The sequence below is a fragment of the Erythrolamprus reginae genome, chromosome 8 (genome assembly GCF_031021105.1).
Source record: "Erythrolamprus reginae isolate rEryReg1 chromosome 8, rEryReg1.hap1, whole genome shotgun sequence".
NCBI lineage: Eukaryota > Metazoa > Chordata > Lepidosauria > Squamata > Dipsadidae > Erythrolamprus > Erythrolamprus reginae.
The window spans coordinates 28,070,344-28,093,658 of NC_091957.1; the positions used below are offsets into that span (position 1 = coordinate 28,070,344).

At 42.1% G+C, this 23,315-nt stretch overlaps 3 protein-coding genes across 4 annotated transcripts in view; 2 read left to right on the plus strand and 1 right to left on the minus strand.

Annotated features, from left to right (window-relative positions):
* CLCN6 (chloride voltage-gated channel 6) overlaps positions 1-23,315 on the minus strand; it is a 164,519-nt gene that overhangs the window by 49,022 nt on the left and 92,182 nt on the right. The gene's annotated exons all lie outside the window — the stretch shown is intronic.
* On the plus strand, positions 3,333-6,719 carry LOC139170775 (natriuretic peptides A-like). Its single transcript, XM_070758282.1, has 3 exons — positions 3,333-3,452; positions 4,506-4,785; positions 6,679-6,719. The coding sequence occupies exons 1-3, from the start codon at positions 3,333-3,335 to the stop codon at positions 6,702-6,704; spliced, it is 426 nt and encodes a 141-aa protein (XP_070614383.1). The 3' UTR covers positions 6,705-6,719.
* LOC139171314 (natriuretic peptides A-like) lies at positions 12,339-18,030 on the plus strand. Its single transcript, XM_070759421.1, has 3 exons — positions 12,339-12,458; positions 15,901-16,165; positions 18,014-18,030. Exons 1-3 carry the CDS (start codon positions 12,339-12,341, stop codon positions 18,028-18,030), a joined length of 402 nt encoding a protein of 133 aa, XP_070615522.1.

The following is a 23,315-nucleotide window of genomic DNA, read 5'->3' on the forward strand; positions in this document are numbered from 1 at the left end:
CAACATGAGAAAATATTATTTTACTGAAAGAGTAGTAGATGCTTGGAACAAACTTCCAGCAGACGTGGTTGGGAAATCCACAGTCACTGAATTTAAGCATGCCTGGGATAAACATAGATCCATCCTAAGATAAAATATAGGAAATAGTATAAGGGCAGACTAGATGGACCACGAGGTCTTTTTCTGCTGTCAATCTTCTATGTTTCTGTTTCTACATTTTGATGTTTCTATTATTATTATTGCACTGGCATCCTTCAGTCTTGAAAGACCATGGTATCATGCTCTGGATTATTATTATTATTATTTGTAGTAGTAGTAGTAGTAGTAGTAGTAGTAGTAGTAGTAGTAGTATTTCTATGCCGCCATTCTCAACTGACTCAGGGTGGCTTATAACAATAATTTCATCAATTATTAATTATTAATTATCAATCATTATTCAATCTTTTATTCATTAAACGTGAAACTCAGTCAACTGAGATACAAATTTATTTTCCCACTCGCTCACTTCTTCTAGACTTTCAAAGCATCCTACACAGCCACACCTGCAGTAGCGAGTTCCTGCAGGTTTGGTTGATGACATCTCACCAGTAGCAAAAATTGAGCTGTCTGGCATGCGCGCGGGTGCATCTGAGCAAGGTTTTGCTTCTGCGCAAGCGCAGTAAGCAAAATATTGCGAGGGGACATGCACACGAGATTTCAGCAAAAATTTTTGCTTCTGCATGTGCACGAAAGTTTAAAAAATCACCCAAATCTTGTACAAGTGGGCACGTCCCCTCACAAGATGTTGCTTCCTGCACATGCGCAGAAACAAAATCTTGCTTTGACACGCGCACATTCTTCCCAGAGATGTGGAGCTGTGCGCACAGTGTACCAGTAGTAGGAACCCCCGTCTGCACACCTGGCCCCATTTCACCCTGGGGGAGGGGCAGACGTGGGGATGAAAACCTTTGCAGAAAACTCAATTAGCACAAAAAGGGCGGCGGAGACACATGGAGAAGTAATTTTTTCCTGCACATAAAAGGCCCTCTCTTAATTAAAATAATCTCCCTGGCTAGCTCGGTGTTTATTCCATTAGCATATAAATAATGAGCATGCCCTTTGAAGCTTGACCAGTCTGGAGATGACAGAGAACGGAGCCTCTGTGAACACAGATAGAAGGAAGTGGGGAGGGCCTCTCTTCCCCCCCCCCCACCAGAAGGACAACGGGAACCCAGAAAGAACAGCTGGATTCATAGAAGCCTCCAAACACACACACACACACACACACACCAATTTTGAATTCATGAGAATCGTTGCAGGCCTCAGTCATTCTGCCTGGTTTTTTTCAAAACAAGAAATTTTCAGATATTAGGTTAGGCAGAGGGAAGCTGGAAGCCTGACGAAAGGCCTCCAAGGTACCTGCACAAACTCTTTCTGTGCCAAAAGGCACTCTTTGCCTTTATTGTTTCCATTTGACTTCTGCTGTTCTCTCTCTCTTTCTCTCTCTCTCTGATAATTAGATAGATAATAGATAGATGATAGATGGATGGATAGATCGATCGATAGATAATAGATAGACAGAGAGATATATAAAATAGAGAGAGAGAGAGAAGATAGAATGATAGATGGATGGATGGATGGATGGATGGATAAATAGATAGATAGATGGATGGATGGATGGATGGATGGATAGATAGATAGACAGACAGACAAGATAGATAAATAGACGGATAGAGAGACATAGAGAAATATAAAGAGATAATAGAGACACACGGAGAGAGATAAGATAGAGATAGATAGACAAACAGACAGACAGACAGATATAGAGATATAGAGAATAGAGACATAGAGAGTGATAAGATAGAGATTGAGAGAGAGAGATGGACAGAGAGATATACGGTAGATAGATATAAGATAGAGGGAGGGAGGGAGAGAGAGAGAGATAAGATAGATAGATAGATAGATAGATAGATAGATAGATAGATAGATAGATAGATAGATAGATAGATAGACAGACAGACAGACAGACATATAGAGAGATATAAGTCCTACATGGCTTTGGACCAGACTACCTCTGGAACCGCCTGCTACCGCATGAATCCCAGCGACCGATAAGGTCCCACACAGTTGGCCTTCTCTGGGTCCTGTCGACTAAACAATGTCGTTTGGTGGGCCCCAAGGGAAGAGCCTTCTCTGTGGTGGCCCTGTCCCTCTGGAACCAACTCCCCCCAGAGATTAGAATTGCCCCCACCCTCCCTGTCTTTCGTAAACTACTCAAGACTCATTTATACCACCAGGCATGGGGGAGTTGAGATATTCCTTCTCCCTAGGCCATTACAAGTTATGCATGGTATGTCTGTATGTATGTTTGGTTTTATAATAAGGGTTTTTAGTTGTTTTATTATTGGATTGTCACATGCTGTTTTTATCATTGTTGTTAGCCGCCCCGAGTCTACGGAGAGGGGCGGCATACAAATCCAATAAATTATTATTATTATTATTATTATTATTATTATTATTATTAGATTGATTGATCAATCGATTGATAGAGATATAAAGAGATAATAGACATACAGAGAGATAAGATAGAAATAGAGATAAGATAGATAGATAAGATAAAGATAAAAGATAGATACATCTCTCTATCTCTCCCCATTTTTTGTCCATTTTTACACACAAATGGGGGTGGTTTTGCCTTCCCCCAGCCCCCAGGAGCACTCTGCAGGCCTCCCAAACTCTCTCTGCACCCCATTTTTGTGAAAAATGGGCCCATTCTTTGCAAAAATGTGACGTGGGAGCAGGGCTTTGATATTGTTCTTTTATCATTTTCTCAAACTGGATGTCTTTGTAAACTACCAATATGTACTTGACAAAATAAATAAATTAAAAATAAATGTGTTTTTATTCCCCCCTCCCAATTTTTTTTGCTTTGGGCAAGTACACCATATATGAAAAAATGTGGAACGCTTCATAAATCTATGTGTCACCCCTGTTACATGCATGTGTGTTTCTTTGATGGTTGGCAGGGGGAAGCGAGACCCATCTCCTGATCCTGGGATGCAAGGTTTAATGCCAGCCATGTGCTTGGCAGCTCAACAACATCACCCTAATTGCTTTCCTGGATGAGGAGGAGGAGGGCGGGTGAAAATCAAAGGTAGCTTAGCCTAAACTCTCTGCTGCTAGCTGGGCTAGTTGGAACCAGTTTCCTTATCAAGATCCATGGCCTTTGTCACCCGAGCTGAGCCGGCTTGAAGCAGAGAGAAAGTTCCTTCCGAGAGCCTTTATAAAATGAAGCCCCTTGCTTGCTTACTGTGCCACAAACATCACCAAAGCCTTGAGACGCAGCAGGCAAGATGGGCTGCCCACTTCTGACTTATTCCTTCCTTTTGCTCACAGGGTTTCTCCTGGCTGGGACAGTCTGCACTCATCCAGTGACATGGAGTCCCTCCGGCCAAGATTTCCAAGTTCTACAGGTAAGGAGAAGATGGAGGGATGTGTCTTCTGGGAGGACCACTCTTGGATGGTTAAGGAATAGGGAATATAAATAAATGCAGAAATAAAATGGAGGACTTTGTCAATCAAAGATCTCCAGCATGTTGAAAATCTGGTTGCAGCAAAGGAGATCTCCGGATCTTGAGGCAGGGCATCTACCAACCATGAATGTAGATCCTCTTGTGTGTAAGGCAGATTTCTGCCACTTTCTGTTTGACAAACAAACTAGAACCATGAGGACTGCAATTTCATTCAGTTACTATAATTTGGAAACAGCTCAAGCAACAAAAGAGAGAGGGAGGGAGATAAAGAAAGAGGGAGAGGGAGGGAAAGAGAGGGAGAGGGAGGGAGAGAAAGAAACATTGAGAAAGAGAGAAGAAGAGAAGAAAGAGGGAGGGAAAGAGAAAAGGAGAGAAAGAGAGGGAGGGAGGAGAGGGAGAGAGAAGACATAGGGAGGAAAAGAAAAGGAGAGAAAGAGAGTGGGAGGGGAAGAGACAGTGGAGAAGGGAGAGAGAGGGGGAGAGAAGGAGGGAGGGAAAGAGAGGGAGAGGGAGGGAGAGAAAGAGAGAGGAAGAGAGAGGGAGAGAGAGGGAAAGGAAGGAGGAGGGAAAGAGAAGGAGAGAGGGAGGGAGAGGGAGAGAGAAGAAAAGAGAAAAGGAGAGAAAGAGGGAGGGAGGGAAAGAGACAGAGGGGAAGGGAGAGAGAAAGAGAGAGGGAGGGAAAGAGAGGGAGAGGAAGGGAAAGAAAGAGAGAGGGAGAGAGAAAGAGAGGGAGAGAGTAGAGAGAGGGAGGGAAAGGGAAAAGGAGAGAGAGTGGGAGGGAGGGAATGAGAATGGGGAAGGGAGAGAAAGAGAGAAAGAGGGGGAGAGAGAGGGTGAAAAAGAAGGAGAGAGGGAGGAAAAGGAAAAAGGAGAGAAAGAGAGAGGGAGGGAGAAGGAGGGAGGGGGAGAGAGAGGGAGGGAAGAGAGAGAGAGAGAGATCAATCTCAATTTTAAGAATGTCCCCATCTTCATTTCACCCGCTACCATTTTTAGCACCTCCTTGATCGGTTGCGAGAAAAGATCCGGCAGGAGGAGGAAGATCTGTTACATCCTGACTACGAAGCCGGTGGCTCAAATGAAGACGGTGACTATCCTGACCTGGAAGACGGCGAGGTCCTCCCTTCCACCCTGCCCAAACTCCAAGATTCCCTCTCTCAGGCACAATGGAGGAAATTCCTGGTGGCATCCAGGAGGTACTTCTCTGGGTGCTTTGGAATCAGGCTCGATCGGATTGGGACCCAGACGGGACTCGGCTGCAAGCCCTACAAACCCCGTAGGTCCCTTTTATGAGTTTCCTATATAGGGATGTTCAGGCATCATACACAGGCCAGCTCTGGATTTGGAATCCCTTTTAAAAGTCACGCAAGAGAAGCACTCAGAAACCAACCACCCTGGGGTAGTAAAATTTCCAACAGCTGCACAGTTGCATAATACCTAACCCCTTCATTCTGCTTCCCGTGATTCCCATGCCCTAAATTAAGATCCCCCCCGCCCAAATAAAAAAAACTGCTTTCTCTCCCTACGTTGGGTGAGATTTTAAGTTGATTGGATCAACTTTTGCTTGCGGTTGGTGGCAGGGGCGGATTGCCATTACCAGCACTAACGTGTGGCTTCGATTCTCTTGTGCATGTGTGCGTTCCACACATTGTTTTGCTTCTGCGCATGACCAGAGAGCAAAAATGCACTGAAATCTTGCCAGGGGATAGGCATGCGTGGAAAATTTCGGCAATTTTTTTTGTTTCCGCATATCCATAGAAGCAAAACATCGCTGAAATCTCATACGTGCACGTGTCCCCTCGTGGAATTTTGCTTCGGCGCCTAAGCATAAAGCAAAATTACACTGGGATGCACACTCACACATGTAAGAGAACAGAAGCTGCTCATGCAGCACATTGTATACTACTGGTGCGCTGTCCTCTACCGTACCCACTACTGATTGGTGGGATGAAAGGGGTCTTGAAAAAACTCAGCCACCAGTCGTGTTTTTGTTCACCAATTTTGTAAAATGAATCGAAAGGAAGAAATGAACCATCAGGGAAAACCACCTGGTGGTGGGTTTCATTTACCTTTTGCTACCAGTTTAGAACCGGGAGTGTGTCTGGGGTGCCGAATGTCCATGATGACATTTGAGTGTATGGGGGGAAGCTCCTGTTACCAGTTCGCCCGAACCAGTGCGAACTGGTATAAACCCACCACCGAAATAGCCCCAAGTTCTAAAGGCGAGAATTAAAAACACCTGGGGCATAATGTGTGCTGTGTTTGTATGACTTTACCCCTCCCCCACAAAAGCAGAAGAGGGTGACTAAATATTCTAGGACAGTGATGACGAACCTATGGCACAGGTGCTACATTTGGCACGCAGAGCCGTATCTGCTGGCACATTAGCCATTGACCTAGCTCAGCTCCAACATGCATGGGTGCGCTTGGCAGCTGATTTTTGGCTCACACAGAGGCTATAGAAGGGCATTTTTTGCTTCCAGAGAGCCTCCGGGGGTATGGGGAGGGCATTTTTACCCTCCCCTGGCTTTAGGGAAGCCTCTGGAGCCTGGGGAGGGTGAAACTGCCTACTGGGCCCACCAGAAGTTGGGAAATGGGCTGTTTCTGCCTCCAGAGGGCCTCCGGAAGGTGGAGGAAGCTGTTTTCGCCTCCCCAAGCATTGAATTGTGGGTGTGGGCACTCGTGCATGCATGATAGCACATGTCCATGCTCTTTTGGCACCCGAGAAAAAAAAGTTCACCATCACTGTTCTAAAGCATTCCTATAATCCAGAAAGTGACAAATAAGAATTCACCTTCTGAACATTTGGTTTCCAATTTAGTTTAAGTTGTGGGGAAAGGAACGAGGTCATTGTAGGAGAAATCTAGACAATTTCTGCACAAGGTTCTTGCTAGGGCTAGTCTAAATGTCCTTCAAGGCCTCCACACTACCTGTCGAATTCTGCTTCTGCTTTCCAAAGTGGGAGGGCATCTCACTCAGTGTTGTTCCCTTCCACGTTGAAGCGGCTCACACAATGGGCTCTTTTGCAGGAAAGGATTTTGCACTCTTGTAGCTGTTTTTCCCCTCTATATTCTGGGAGAGCTTCTGACGAGCAGAAAATGGGATTTGTGGGTCTAAAACTGTGAATCCTTGCTGTCTTCCCTTTTTTTGAAAAAAAAATCTGTTTCAGGTCCCTGGAGGAGACGAAGAAGCTGAGATTATCACCTTCCTCTAGAGGTCAATAGATGATACGGTCCTTGATATCGAACTATTCAACATCTGGAAAACTGTTCAGAATATCTGGGAAAAAATCTCCTTTCTATCCCCTGCAAAAAAAAATCTGCTCCGTTTTCCATGCTGTCTAAATATTATAGAGAACCCTTTAATTCAACATTCAGTCTTTCGAATATTCAAGTGCTGTTGTTCCTCCAGTCATGGAGAAACATTTTATCACGGGGGCCAAATCTGATTGTCACGAACATCAATAAATGTTTTGTAGAAATGGAGACTTGGGTTTCTTGTCTAAAGTAGGAGAGTGTAGGGTGGGGAGAGAGCCCTGAAAAGCAACTGCCTTACGAAGTGTGCAGATGTCCATTTGGGTACTCGCAACAAAATACCTTATTCCCCCAGACTTGAAATTTTGGGCTTAGATAGCCTAAAAACTTTGCCGCCTTTGATCTGACCTCAATGTAGTTCAGAAAATCATCTGCCACAATGTCCTGCCTGTCAATGAATATACTTCAGCTTCAACAGCAATAACACACAAGCACGTAATAGATTTAAACTCAATATCAACCGCTTAAAACTTGACTCCAGAAAATATGACTTTTACAACAGAATGATTGATTCCTAGAATGCACTACTGGACTCCATGGTTTCTTCCCCCAACCCCCAAAACTTTAACCTTAGACTGTCTACTCACCCCATTCCTATGAGGTCTGTAAGGGGCATGCATAAGTGCATCATTGTGCCTACTGTTCCCGTCTTACTGTTCTATTGTCCAAATTTACCTGCACCTACTTTGCTTTTGTTTATGTTCATACCAATACCTGCTATCTTGTACATGTTTTGATAAATAAATAAATAAAAATAAATAGAAATATGTGTGTCCGATTCAGAGCATATGGAAGGACCGACTCCAATTACACCTTGTGGTGCACCTCTACAGGTTTGGGTGATGCTCACTAGGCTCAAGCCGGGGTGGCGCAGTGGTTAGAGTGCACCACTGCAGGCTACTTCAGCTGACTGCTAGCTGTAGTTCAGCAGTTCAAATCTCACCACCGACTCAAGGTTGACTCAGCCTTCCATCCTTCCAAGGTGAGTCAAATGAGGACCCAGATTGTTGGGGGCAATACACTGATTCTGTAAACCATTTAGAGCACTATAAAAATGGTATATACTGTAAGTTGAAATGCTATTGCTAAGAGCGAGTTGCAAGGCTGTGAGTTAGATTACAGTATTGGGTTCAGCACCTTGGAGAGCACCCAGCAAGTTAAACCCCGCAGATTCCTTTGGTTTCCTTCTGTCCAGCTCTGACCGGATTTTTTTCTATCTTGACCTCTAAAGTCACCTGGCCTCCCCCTTCCCCAAGGTCAAAACTGGCCTCAACCCAGGAAAGCCATTGTCAGGGCTCCAAGTAACACACACCCAACAAGGAGGCAACCTGGCAAGGAGGCAATTCTGATGGCCAAAGATAGAATTTTTTATTGGCCAAGTGTGATTGGACACAAGGAATTTGTCTTTGGTGGAGATGCTCTCAATGTACATAAAAGAAAATATACATTTGTCAAGAATCATGAGGTACAACACTTCATGATTGTCATACGGGTCAAATAAGCAAAGAGGAAACAATCAATATGAATAAAAATCTTAAGGATACAAGCAAGAAGTTACAGTCATACGGTGATAAGTGGGAGGAGATGGATGAAAGGAATGATGAGAAAAAACTAGTAGTAATAGTAGTGCAGACTTAGTAAATAGTTTGACAGTGTTGAGGAAATTATTTATTTAGCAGAATGATGGCGTTCGGGAAAAGACTGCTGTTGTGTCTAGTTGTCTTGGTGTGCAGTGGTGTGTAGCATTTTTTTGAGGGTAGGAAATAGTTTATGTCCAGGATGCAAAGGGTCAGTAAATATACTGCTCAAAAAAATAAAGGGAACACTCAAAGAACACATCCTAGATCTGAATGAATGAAATATTATCATTGAATACTTTGTTGTGTACAAAGTTGAATGTGCACAACAGCATGTGAAATTGATTGTCAATCAGTGTTGCTTCCTAAGTGGACAGTTTGATTTCACAGAAGTTTGATTTACTTGGAGTTATATTGTGTTGTTGAAGTGTTCCCTTAATATTTTTGAGCAATGTATTTTCAGAAACCTCTTTTTTCATGCAGATGAAAGCAGATGTGGAGGATTACGCTGTTGTTCTCTTGATCTCATTTCAAGATTCGATCATCAGATGCAGGTTGGGGGCAGCCTGTCAGGCCTGGAAATCCTCTTGGACATTGGACATTCAGACCTGCTGTGGGAAACTAGGAGGGAGGGGTGGGATTGTGTGAGTGGGGAACTATAGCTATAATAGCATTCCTTTGTCTGAGAGTCAAGGTCACTTTGCCCTGAACCTGGAGGGGTGTCCCTGGGAGGCATCTCCAGTTGGACTGTGCCTTGACTGGACAATGTGGTGGATATGGCATTGCTCAAGATGATTTCCAGGCCCAACATATATTGATACAAACAAATGAGCCACCACAAGATATCCCTTGCTTTGTTTTTCCACCTTCTTGCTTAATGCCTCCGACACTGACATTTATTAGCTGACTGGTTTTCCACGTGGAAGGACGTTTCCTCATTAATCCTTGGAAAAAGACATACAAACACACACCCGATACCTTGTAAATATTTCAGGCATTTTATACACAGTTCACAAGCACAACATGATATCAAGATAGAATAGAACAGATTAGAATAGATTAGAAGAGAGTAGAATGGAATGGAATGGAATGGAATGGAACAAACAGAACAGGACAGGACAGGTGTCAGGGTTCCAAATAGCATCCAAAATGAAATATAATTTAATAGAATAGAATAGAATAGATAATAGAATTCTTTATTGGCCAGTGTGTGTGTGTGGACACACAAGGAATTCGTCTTTGGTGCAGATGCTCTCAGTGTACATAAAAGAAAAAGATATAGTACATTTGTCAAGAATCATGAGGTACAGCACTTCATGATTGTCATAAGGGTCAAATAAGCAATGAGGAAACAATATTAATAAAAATCTTCAGGATACAAGCAACAAGTTACAGTCATAACTGGGAGGAAAGGGATGATAGGAATGATGAGAAAAAAATAGTAGTAATAGTAGTGCAGACTTAGTAAATAGTTTGACAGTATTGAGGGAATTATTTGTTTAGCAGAGTGATGGCATTCGGGGGAAAACTGTCCTTGTGTCTAGTTGTCTTGATGTGCAGTGTTCTGTAGCGACATTTTGAGGCTAGGAGTTGAAACAGTCTATGTCCAGGATGACAGGGGTCAGTAAATATTTTCACTGCCCTCTTTTTGACTCGTGCAGTATATGAATAGAATAGAATATAGAATAGAATAGAATATAGAATAGAATATAGAATAGAATAGAATATAGAATAGAATAGAATATAGAATAGAATAGAATAGAATAGAATAACAAGGGTTAGAAGTGACCTTGGAGGTCTTCTAGTCCAACCTCCTGCCTAGGCAGGAAACCCTACTCCACTTTAGACAAATGGTTATCCAACATCTCCTTAAAAACCTCCAGTGTTAGAGATTTCACAATTTCTGAAGGCAAGTCATTCCACTGATTAATTGTTCTAACTGTCAGGAAATTTCTCCTCAGTTCTAGATTGCTGCTCTCCTTGATTAGTTTAAGATAAGATCCTCCATCTTCAGAAGCACTCTACCTGCAAACAGGAGCCACTTTCCTCCAACATTTGGGAGCAGATGGGATTCCTAGGCTGCATCTGCGCATGTTCTACTAGCTAACCTTGTTGCCATGAAGTTTTTAGGGGTTCCACACAATGCATTGATTCAGATTTCAGTGTGTTGCGCACATTGTGTCCACAACTCGTTTTGAAGAAACAAAATCACTTTAAAAGTCTGAAGAACTTTCAAACTCAAAACTTGCAAAGAAAATAGCCCCCATATTTGGGAGTGTGTGCATGCACAAGCAGAAAATGCTTCTTGTAGGCCTATGACAATGAACCTATGGCATGCGTGCCACAGATGACACATGGAGCCATATTGGAGGGCATGCGAGGCATTGCCCTATGTCAGCTCCAGCACATATGCATGCATTAGCCAGCTGATTTTCAGCCTTGGGGAAGGCCATTTTGCCCTCTGTGGGCAAAAAGTAGCTTCAGAAAACGGACTTCTGGTTTGTCTGTTGTGCAACCTAAGAACATAAGAAGAGCCATGCTGAATGGGGCCAAAGCCCGTCGAGTCCAGCATTCTGTGTCACACAGTGGCCCATGAATTGTCCAGGGGGATCTTGAGTGGAAAGAGAAGACAAAACCCTCCATTTCCCTTGACCCCCAACAAATGGTACCCAAGGGAACCCTGCCTGGCTCAACCAACATAGAGATGGCACTTGGAGTTTCAATAACCACTGATACACTTGGCATCCATGAATCTGTCTAATCCTGCCTTGAAGCTACCCAGGCTGACAGCTGTCACGACCTCTTTGGAAGGGAATTCCATAAACCAGCAACCCTCTGGGTAAAGAAATATTTTCCTTTAGTTGTCCTCACTTTCTTACCTAGAGCTTTAGGGAGTGCCCCCTTCATCCTACTATTGTGTGATAGAGAAAAGAATTTTTCTCTAGCCGACTTTTCTATCTCATGCATGATTTTATACACTTTGATCAAGTCACCCTTTAAACACCGTCTTTCAAGGCTGAAGAGACCAAGGCGTTGCAACCTGGTTTCATAAGGGAGGGGCTCCATTTTCTTGATCATTCTTGTTTCCCCTTTTTGCACCTTTTCCAGTTCTTTCTTTCCTGTTTTTCGCATCCTGGGGCTTCAGGAAGCTTCCCTGAAGGTTTCAGAGTGGGAAAAACAGCACAATGAGCAAACCGGAAGTCTGTTTCTCCTCATTTCCAGTTTGCTCATTTGGCCATTTTTTTCACTGTCCCAGGCTTCAGTGAGACCTGTGCACATGTGCGAGGACGGGAGGGATTGTGCACATGTGCAGGGGTGTGCATACATGGTGAGGGAAGGAATGAGTGTGGGCATTTGTGCACATGGTAACATATGTACATACATACCTTTTGGCACGCAAGCCAAAAAAGGTTCGCCATCACTGTTGTAAGTCATGTATGGTAGCAATGTTGGGAATGCCAAAAATGCCTGCCTTTCTTTTGTGCCTTTTTTATAGAAGGCAGTTGCCTTAATGTCCCGCTTGGGAAAAATGAAACACCGTCTGCCTTCCCACAAAGGCCATTGACCTGAAGTGGGAGGTGGAGGGGGGAGAGAAAATGCGAAGAATGCCCGGCCAGGGATGGTGTGTAATCTCCACTCATGGTATCAACCCGGAGATCCCAGCCACATGAAATCATTGACTTGTGACTCGCATGCCTCGGAAAACAGACGCTGCCCTGTGACGGCGACACCTAATAAAGTGAATCTTCTCTTGGAAAACGCGGCATGCCAGCCGCGCCGCTGGAATGCGTTCCAGATAACCCTGGAAAGCAGAGCTCGCTTCCAAAGGGTATATAAGAACTTGCGGGAGAAAGGCAAGTAGAAGATCCAGGCATCAAGAGAGAGAGAAAGAAGGCTAAGAAGCTCACACTGAAAAGAGTTGACTCAAACCTCTAAGGATGGATGCTAAGGGTTCATTCCTCATCGTGGTCTGCTTGGTGTTTTCTCTCTGCTCCCGGCATCTGGCAGCTCATCCCATCCATAACTTCAGCCCAGCTGAGGAGTTAGCAAACATGGAGGTAAGAGAACCCACTTCTTGGGATCTGTCTGAACTTGGGAAATTATCCAGCAGTAATTTTGGCTGAAATTGATTGATGGATGGATGGAAACATAGAAGATGGATGGCAGAAAAAGACCTCATGGTCCATGTAGTCTGCCCTTATACTATTTCCATTCTCCCTTTCCTTCAAATTATTTTTATGGCAGAGTGGGAGCATCAATGCCTAAGGACCCCAAACTTGAGAAAAAGAGGGAGGGGTTTCTTTCTTATAAACAAGGGAATCAACATTTGGGGGCCAGTCAAACATGCCCTAAGAAGTGGCACAGCTTCTATTTCTCTCTAGTTTCCTTCAAAATGGCAAATTCTTGACTCTCCTGGGCAGTTTTGACTATCAAAATCAGAAGAGAATAGAGCTGGAAGGGACCTTAGAGGTCTTCTAGTCCAACCCCCTGCTCAAGCAAGGGAGCCTATACCATTTCAGACAAATGGCTCTCCAGTCTCTTCTTAAACACCTCCAGTGATGGAGCATGCAGAAGTTTTGGAGGCAAGCTGTTCCACTGGTTAATTGTCCTCGCTGTTAGGAAGTTTCTCCTTAATTCCAAGTTGCTTCTCTCCTTGATTAGTTTCCATCTGTTGTTTCTCGTCCTGCCTTCTGGTGCTATGGAAAATAAATTGGCTTCTGTCCTCTTTCTGGCAGCCTCTCAAATTCTGGAACACTGCTATCAGGTCCCCCCTAGACTTTCTTTTCTCTAGACTGGCCATACCCAGTTCCTGCAACCGTTCTTCATATGTTCTGGTCTCCAGGATTTAATCATCTTAGTTGCTCTTCTCTGCATTTTTTCCAAAGTCTCAGCGTCTTTTTTGTAATGTGGTGACCAAAATTAGATGCAATATTTCCTGCACTATAGTTTCCTAATTGCTTATTTGTACCCTATGACCATCATTAAGTGTTGCACCTCATGATTCTTGACAAATGGATCTTTTCTTTTATGTACACTGAGAGCATATGCCTCAAGACAAATTCCTTGTGTGTCCAATCACACTTGGCCAATAAAGAATTCTATTCTATTCTATTCTGTTCTGTTCTGTTCTACTCTACCCTACCCTACCCTTCCCTTCCTCTCTATTATTCTGTTCCGTTCCGTTCCATTCAAGGTGTGTGGTCTTACTAAGTCTACGTAGAGGGGCGGCATACAAATCTTAATAATAATAATAATAATAATAATAATAATAATAATAATAATAATATAAAGTGGTCTGAGCAGCCATATCTTGCGAAAACAAAATCACATTTAGCAGGATAAAAAAATATGGATCCTAGGGTCTAGTCAGAATTCAGTTTAAGGCCCCATCAGTTATCTAATAAAGTAATGGGTGGGTGGGTAGATTTGGGTGCAAATTGTTTTTGGAACTTTGCACTTATCGCCCGAGGACTCATTAATAGCAATAGCAATAGCATTTAGACTTATATGCCAATTCACAGTGCTTTACAGAGTAATCATATTGCCCCCAGCAATTTGGGTCCTCGTTTTACCAACCTTGGAAGGATGGAAGGCTGAGCAACCTTGAGCCTGCTGAGATTCGATCTGCCAAACCTGCTGGCAGCTATTGATTAGCAGTCAGGCGGTAGGGAAAGCAAGTAGGATGCTTGGCTGCATAGCTAGAGGTATAACAAGCAGGAAGAGGGAGATTATGATCCCGCTATATAGAATGCTGGTGAGACCACATTTGGAATACTGTGTTCAGTTCTGGAGACCTCACCTACAAAAAGATATTGACAAAATTGAACGGGTCCAAAGACGGGCTACAAGAATGGTGGAAGGTCTTAAGCGAAAGACTTAATGAACTCAATCTGTATAGCTTGGAGGACAGAAGGGAAAGGGGGGACATAATCGAAACATTTAAATATATTAAAGGGTTAAATAAGGTCCAGGAGGGAAGTGTTTTTAATAGGAAAGTGAACACAAGAACAAGGGGACACAATCTGAAGTTAGTTGGGGGAAAGATCAAAAGCAACATGAGAAAATATTATTTTACTGAAAGAGTAGTAGATCCTTGGAACAAACTTCCAGCAGACGTGGTAGATAAATCCACAGTAACTGAATTTAAACATGCCTGGGATAAACATATATCCATCCTAAGATAAAATACAGAAAATAGTATAAGGGCAGACTAGATGGACCATGAGGTCTTTTTCTGCTGTCAGACTTCTATGTTTCTAGAAGTAGCCTGCAGCACTTCACTCTAACCACTGCACCATTGCTCATTGCTCATTGGGTGCAATTTGGAATATTATAAGAGTTGCATAATTATTATTTGTAAAGGGTAAATTATTATTATAATAATTTACCTTGTAAAGAGTAAATTATTATTATGTAAATTATTATTTGTAAGACTATAGATTTTATATGTCGGTTTGAATTCAGTTTTGATGAATTGAGATATGAAGAGAAATGAAATAGATTGAAAAGGATTTAGATAACTATATTGATTTATTATTATTATTATTGTTGTTGTTGTTGTTATTATTATTATTATTATTATTATTATTATTATTATTATTATTACACCAATGTTGGAATAAATTCAAGGTTCTGGAAAAGATCATCTGTCAACCACATAACAGATTAAGATTAGAAGTAATCAGGGAAGGACAAGAAGGAGGAAGAGGAAGTAGGGTAGGAAGGAGAGAGAGGTAGGAGGGAAGTAGGTAAGAAGGAGAGAGGGAGAAAGAAGGAAGAGGGAAGAGAAGGATGTCTGGATATACTGAAATACACAGCAGACTTTGTCAAGATACCAGGATATAGTGTGGCAATTAATGAACCAGTACAGAAAAATGATGAAGACAGGTTTGTAGAAAAACAGTAGCAAACAGTGTTACTCTTCAGTACAAAGTACAGGAACCAACTTTCCTTTAACTATATGCAGTAAAGCTTACTTACACGCAGATACTAAACCAATCCAGGTTTCTCCCTGTCAACCCCACAGCTTTGACTCACTGCTTAACTCATGCTCAAACTACTCCAGCCAACTAACAACCACCAACCCAGCAGCAGCAAACCACCAACCAACCACATCCACTGTAAAGGTGCTTTGCATTATATAATATTCTGGCCCAATCAGGTTGCAGGTTACACCCAATGACTCACCATTCATGACTTACATTCTTCTTTGTACCTTATATGGTAACACAATGAAATATCACCTAGGATTGCTAATCCTGACAAGGGAGATAGAGGGAGGGGAGTAACATGAAATATAGAAGGAAAACAGACGGGATATAAAAGTTTAAAAGGTGTAAATTTAGGATACTTGTTTATGAAATATTGGAAAAATGTACATGCGTGTAATATGTTGATATTAAGGTATATATATGGTTTGTTGGGGGGAAAACATTTCTGCAAAAAGACACATGTGCCATCTTGTGCAATTGACACAAACATTGTTGATTCCCACTCCAGGCTCTCCTGGAAAGGTTGGAGGAGAAAGTGGCCTTGATGAAAGACTTACAGGGCAACCCTGATGACATTGAAACCCAGGGAGACAGCCAGGCCGAAGAGGATCTGAACGGTCACCTCCTGGCCGACGATTTCCCCATCTTTTCTGACCGAACGGCTCTGCTGAAACACATGAGAGGGATCCAGGCTGCCAAAAGCATGAGGGAATCAGGCTGCTTTGGACGACGGTTGGACCGGATCGGATCTGTCAGTGGGATGGGTTGCAAAGGTGAGTCAGTCCTGTTTTCCTGATCCTATTCAAAGGAATCCCCCCTCGTTTCTGAAGAAAATATCTCATATCAAATGACTGAGTGCCAAAGCCCACTGCAACAACATAAGAACCTAAGAAGAGCCATGCAGAATCAGGCCAAATCCCATCGAGTCCAGCATTCTGTGTCACACAGTGGCCCACCAATTGTCCAGGGGAATCTTGAGCAGAAAGAGAAGGCAAAACCCTCCCTTTCCCTTGACCCCCAACAAATGGTACCCAAGGGAACCCTGCCTGCCTCAAGCAACATAGAAGCGGCACTTGGACATCCATTTCAATACCACTGATACACTTGGCATCCATGAATCTGTCTAATCCTGCCTTGAAACTATCCAGGCTGACAGCTGTCATGACCTCTTCTGGAAATTAATTCCATAAACCAACGACCCTCTAAGTGAAGAAATATTTCCCTTTATTTGTCCTCACTTCCTTACCTATGAGCTTTAGGGAGTGCCCCCTCGTCCCAGTATTGAGAATTTTTCTCTATTAACATCGCCAAAAAGGCTTCAAGAGTTGTCAACCTAATCCTATGTAGCTTCTTCTCTGGTAATCTCACTCTACTAACCAGAGCATACAAAACATTTGCCAGACCAATCCTTGATTACAGCTCATCTGTCTGGAACTCACACCACATTTCGGACATAAATACATTAGAAAGCATCCAAAGATACTTTACAAGAAGAGCCCTCCACTCCTCTACTCATAACAGAATATCTTACACAACCAGACATAGAAAGCTTAGAACTATATCGCCTTAAACACGAGCTGAGCATAGCCCATAAAATCATCTGCTGTAATGTCCTTCCTGTTAACGACTACTTCAGCTTCAACCATAACAATACATGAGCACACAACAGATGCAAACTCAAAGTAAACCTCTCCAAACTTGAATGTAGAAAATACGACTTTAGCAACCGAGTAGTTAATGCCTGGAACTCACTACCCAACAGATGGATTGAGTTACAAAACAGAAATAAAAAAAACACAAACGATACATAAAAGTTAGTAAAGCATAGGTTGTAAAAATGTAAATATTGATGATTTGAAGAAAGATTTTGTGATTGTAGATATTAATGAAATATCTGATGTAGCAATGCAGAAATATTGATTGTATGTTGATAATACAGTGTTTTTATTTTTCCTTTTCGTTTGTTTTTTTTTAAATGTTTGAAAATCAATTAAAAAAAATTTTTTTTAAAAAATGTTCAGAAAACACACTTTTGGTTTGCCCAATGTGCTGCTTTTTGCATTCAGGAAGCTTCCCTGAACCCTCCGGAGTACAAAAAAGCAGCACAACAGCAAACTGGGATGCATTTTTCTGAAAATTCTAGCTTGTCCATTGTGGGATTATTTGCCTCCAGGGCTTCAGGGAAGTGTCTGGAGGACGAAATGGCCTTTCCCAAGGCCGAAAATCAGCTGGCCAACGCACACGTGCGTGTTGGAGCTGAAACACAGCAAAATCTCGTGTGCCCTCTGTGTGCCATCTGTGGCACGTATGCCATAGGTTTGCCATCAAGGGCCTAGTCTGGGGGTAGGCAAAGTTGACTCTTTTCTGTGACGTGTGGACTTCAACTCCCAGAATTCCTGAGCTAGCATGATTGGCTCAGGAATTCTGGGAGTTGAAGTCTACAAGTCATAGAAGAGCCAACTTTGCCTACCCCTGACCTAGCCTAAAGAGGATGCTCCCTCTTCCTAGGACCCCAAATACCTCCCCATCCTCCACATGGTGTCACTCAGCACAATTCAAAAAGCTTGGCTTTTTCCTCTCTTAACCAAATTTTGTTTTTTCTCCCATTTCTTTTGTTTCAGGATCCAGAAGACACTAAAAGCTGCTCCTTTCCCGTGGGGTGTGAATTTCCGAAGATTTTTCCCCCCAACCTGTGGGCGCTATTTATTTATTTATTAACTTATTTATTACCTGCCTTCGTTTGCTTCTTTTTCTCCTCTCCCCCCTTTCCTTTTTCAAAAAAATAAAGGGGGGAAAAAAGAATTGTTTACTTATTACTTGAACCGATAATTAAAACTACGATTATCTCATTATGTTTTGTGGTCTGGGATTGCGTTGCTTGCTATCGAACGCTTCTGCTCCCTTTGCGTTTAAAGAAGTTTGCCATTTCTTCTTCCCTCTGTTCAAAACAAGATATTTGCACAGTCCAACTGCTTCAATTCAAATTCTCGAGATCTCTATGGGTGGTCCTCGACTTACAACTGTCCATTTAGTGTCCGTTCAAATTTACAATGGCCCTAATAAAAGCGATTTAGGACTATTATGTGAGTTTTGTATAAGTCCAATGGTCCCATGATCAAAATTCAGACACTTGGTGCCAAATGTTGGAAATGTAATTTAAATACATGTCAGCTGCAGGTCAAGAGAACATATTTAAAATGTTTTATAGAAGGCGTCTACCGCCAGCAAGATTGCCCAAAATATATCCATCCACACAGTGATGGGCTCCTAACAGGTATGGTCAGGTACACAGAACCGGTTAAAAAAAATCATTTTTTTTCTTTCCCCCCCGGTATGGGCTCTGAGTATGTTTTTCCTATCACAGTAAATGAGGTTGAATGTGTATAATTTTAGAAGATCTGTGTGTGTGTGTGTACATACACATACAGTTTTTATAGTAGATAATGTATATTTTTGTGTGCCTGTGTTTAACATGTATGTACACATATGGCATACATACATAGAATTAAATAGTATATTTTTGATGTTCTGTACGTAGTAACTAGATAGAGAAATTGTATCTCTCTGAGGTGAGGAGAGGCCAGGCATCCTAACCCTAACCGTTGATGTGATGGCGTCACCTTGGCCACCTTTATGCCAGTCACATGACCTTTAAGCCACCCCCCGGTCACATGATCGTCAAGCCACTCCACCTGGTCACATGGCCAGCAAGCCACACCCACAAAATAAGCCACACCCACAGTGTGGTAATAAATTTTTTGGTAGCTCTTCACTGCATCCACATCACCTAACCGTTGAAAATGGAACCACACACAAAGGACATTCTACCACATGTGGTGGACATGTCCCGATGCAAAGAAATATTGAAGGAGAATTAAAAATTGGATTGAGGAAATAAGGGAGCAAAAGATTGAAATGAGACCAGGATTATTTCTGTGGGGAGTAATAAAAGAAAACATCAGAAAAGAAATCTACTATAGTAAATCTACTATAATAATGGCAGCAGGAATCACATTTGCACAAAATTGGGAGAAAGAAAAGAACCCCTTGAATGCAATGATCATAAGAATGGTGCTAGAATGAGCAGAGAGGAGCAAACTAATGATGGAATTGAGAGAGAGAGTGAAATATGGAACAGATGGTATTATTGGTTCAAAAAGAAAAGTAAAATTAATTTGTAAACCAAGATAAAAAAGAAGCGTTGCAATGGGGAAAAACGTGATAGATGTTAACTTTGAAATCTAAATGGTTGTAAAATAATGTATATAATAGTATATAATTAATAATTAATAATGTATAAAATGAATAGATATAGATAAAAATGTTTAAGTATAAAACAATAGCCATAATTATGAAGAACGTTGAATTGAGAAGGAAAATTGCTGTAAAGCTGTATTAGTGGAGTTATATTTTATTAGTTTGTGTTTTATGTTGTTTTGTTCTTAACTTGAAAAACTTCAATAAATTTTTTTTTAAAAAGGAAATGTAATCAAATACTGAGCACATATTATCACATGTGGTGGATGTGTCAAAAAAACAAAAACGGTTTGGGCAAAAGTCCATATTGTGGTAAGAAAAAATGTTAAGGTAGCATATAGATTGTAAGACAGAACTATTTTTATTGGGCATAGTACCAGAAAAATATGATAAAGGGAATACACATTTAATATTACATGTTTTTCACAGCAGCAAGAATTCTACAGTTTTTGCACAATACTGGAAAACCAAGTTTACCCGCAGAAAAAGGTATAATTTAAAAAATATTATGTACAGAAATGGAGCACTGAAAACAAAAGAAAAAGAAGACATGGAATATTTTCAAATTTGGGATTTGTTCCATCAATGGTTTAATAATAATAATAATAATAATAATAATAATAATAATTATTATTATTATTATTATTATTATTATTATTATTATTATTATGTCAGTACAACACAGCAAACGAGATCACTATGCTGGATTTTGTATTTCATCACCAGTCGGGCGCTTCCCAAGCACCTAGGACTGCGTGATGTAGCGGCGAATTATGTTTGCTGATCCCAGTAAAGCGGCCTTTTGCAATTGACAGATGGAGATTTTGTCAATTCCGATGGTTTTCAAATGTCCGCTGAGATCCTTTGGTACTGCACCCAGCGTGCCAAGTACCACTGGGACCACTTTCACTGGTTTATGCCAGAGTTGTTGCAGCTTGATTTTTAGATCTTCGTGTTTCACTAATTTCTCTAGCTGCTTCTCCTCAATTCTGCTGTCCCCCGGGATTGCGATGTCGATGATCCATACTTTCTTTTTCTCCACAATCAGGATGTCTGGTGTGTTATGCTTCAGAATTCGGTCAGTCTGAAGTCTGAAGTCCCACAGTAGTTTTACTTGCTCATTTTCGACCACTTTTTCGGACTTATGATCCCAGCAGTTCTTTGCCACTGGGAAATGGTAGTTTCGGCACAAGTTCCAGTGGATCATCTGTGCCACAGCATCATGTCTAATGCTTGTAGTCAGTCTGTGCGATCTTTTTGCAGCAGCTGAGCATGTGATCTATTGTTTCATCTGTTTCTTTACAGAGTCTGCACTTTGGATTGTCTGTTGATGTTTCAATTCTGGCTTTGATAGCATTTATTCTAATGGCCTGTTCTTGTGCCGCCAGTATTGTTGTGTTTGGATCTGGGCCAGCCGTTGCTCCCACAGATGGGAGAGGCGCAGCACAAAGTGAATGCGAAAGCCTGGCTGACAGCCAGGAAGATGTGGCAGACAGCCAGGAAGACGTGGCAGACAGCCAGGAGGACGAGGCCACTGGGACGCAGGATTCAGCAGACAGCCCAGGGGATTTGGCATGCAGTCCCTCAGACAGTCTTTCGTCCCTGGGTTCTTCTGCAGATCAATATATTGAGCTGCGTAGCCGAAGAGCTATGCAAAGAAGGGATCGCTTTAAGGAGTATTACAAGTCATTATAGGAGCACCTTGGCTGGGTGTGGTTCTTATACTGAGGGCTGGGTGTGGTTCCCTTAATGAGGGCTAAAGGGATAAAAGGGAACAAAGGCCAAAGCAAACTGTGGCTGTTTATCTATGTTATTTTGTGGTTCCTGCTCTGAAGTTTCTGTTCCGTGCCGTTGGAGTTTTCAACCCAGCTTTTTCACACAAGTGGGAGGTGAAAACTCTGGGACTTGCTGTTTGCTCCAAAGATTCAAAAGGGCTCCTGAAACGTCTTTGCTCATTCCAGGTTGTCTTTGTTTGGTTTTTCCTGTGTTTTTGTATGCAGCTGAAGTAAGCCTTGCATTGTTTTCGGACACTACGAACTGTTTTGAGTAACCCTTTTTTGTTTATTTAATACAAGTTTGCTGATTAGCGGAGCACGTGTGTGTTTGATTTCTTTTCCTTGGACTGTTACGCATTGCCTGAGCCAGTCAGGCAGAACAAGTATTAGTCAGTCTCCTTTTTGGGTGTTCCACTTGTAAGCCATGACCAGGTCTTTTCTTTATCCACTTTGCCTTCAATCTTCTCCAAGAACTGGCCATGCAATGTTTTGTTCCGCCAACTGTCCATACGACATTGAGTTACAGTTTTTCTGAACTGGTCCTTAGTTTGCTTCACCTTGAGAAGCTTCCTATTGTTGACCTCCATCACTGCTGACCCTTTGCTCTCCTTCACATAGTCAGCTAATGCATGCTTCTCTTCTTTCACTGTCTGCTTCACTTGCAAAAGTCCTCTGCCACCTATTTTCCTTGGTAAATACAGCCTGTCAACATCACTGTGGGGGTATAGTGCATGATGGATCATCATTAATTTTCTGGTTTTCCTGTCCAAGTTGTCCAGTTCTGCTTCAGTCCAATTCACTATGAAAGCTGTGTATCTAATGACAGGTATGGCCAAAGTATTTATAGCTACCATTCAGTTTGCTCTTCAAAAATTTTCTGGTCATCTGGATGTACTCTTTGCTGATCACAGTTTTCACATGGCCATGCTTGATATTATCCAGTTTCATGATGCCCAAGTATCTGTACACTTCTGGCTGGTGGCACTTGATGGTTCGACCATTTGGCATTTCAATGCCCTCACTTTCAGTGATTTCCCCCTTTTTCAGTGCCACTGTGGCACATTTATCCAGGCCAAACTCCATGCTGATGTCATTGCTGAAGATTCGTAGTGTTGGCTAGTGACTGTATCTCAGTTTCTGATTTTCCATACAACTTCAGGTCATCCATAAACAGCAGGTGTGAAATTTTTGGTGAATTCCTAGCAGTTTGGTAGCCTAGGTTTGTTTTCTGTAGGATGAGTGACAGTGGGATTATAGCGATGATGAATAGCAATGGGGACAAAGAGTCCCCCTGGAAGATGCCCCTTCTGATGTTGATCAGTCCATAGCTTTCATTCCTAACAAAAAGCTCAGTCTTCCAATATTTCATCACCTTTTCTATGAATTTCCTGATGTTTTCATTGACTCCAATGACTTCCAGGGATTTTATGATCCAGCTGTGTGGCAATGAATCAAAGGCTTTCTTGTAGTCAATCCAGGTCATGTATAGGTTTGTTTTTGATCAGTGCCAGGGGATGTCCAGTTCTTTACCCTCTTCACTGTTTCTGCAATCATTTCTGATGTCATCTCCAGCTGCTGCATATTGCTCCCTGAGAATTCCTTATCAAACTCCTTTATCCACCCAGCAGTCCTGTTATAGTCCTTTTTGACCTCCCAGAGATCTTTCCAGAACTTTGTTGTTATTTTCACCTCTGGCTTTTCAATTTTCTTATCCGTTTGCTGATGCAGGTTCTGGTGGAACTGCCTCTGGTTGGATTGAAATGTTTGATTCTGCTTGTACTGGATGATCCTAGCTTCATATTGCTCAATTTTCCTGGCTGTCGCTGTTATCTGCTGCTTTACAATTTCCAGAGCTTCCTCGATCTTTCTTGTACTAAGCCAGTACTTTTTT

Bases quoted from the DNA above. Each gene is read 5' to 3' on its own strand.
- LOC139171314 (XM_070759421.1), top strand. From the start codon at position 12,339: ATGGATGCTAAGGGTTCATTCCTCATCGTGGTCTGCTTGGTGTTTTCT. The intron at 12,459-15,900 runs GTAAGAGAACCC...TTCCCACTCCAG, and splicing joins AGGAGTTAGCAAACATGGAG to GCTCTCCTGGAAAGGTTGGA.
- LOC139170775 (XM_070758282.1), top strand. From the start codon at position 3,333: ATGGGCTGCCCACTTCTGACTTATTCCTTCCTTTTGCTCACAGGGTTT. The intron at 3,453-4,505 runs GTAAGGAGAAGA...TACCATTTTTAG, and splicing joins AAGATTTCCAAGTTCTACAG to CACCTCCTTGATCGGTTGCG. The intron at 4,786-6,678 runs GTAGGTCCCTTT...AATCTGTTTCAG, and splicing joins CTGCAAGCCCTACAAACCCC to GTCCCTGGAGGAGACGAAGA.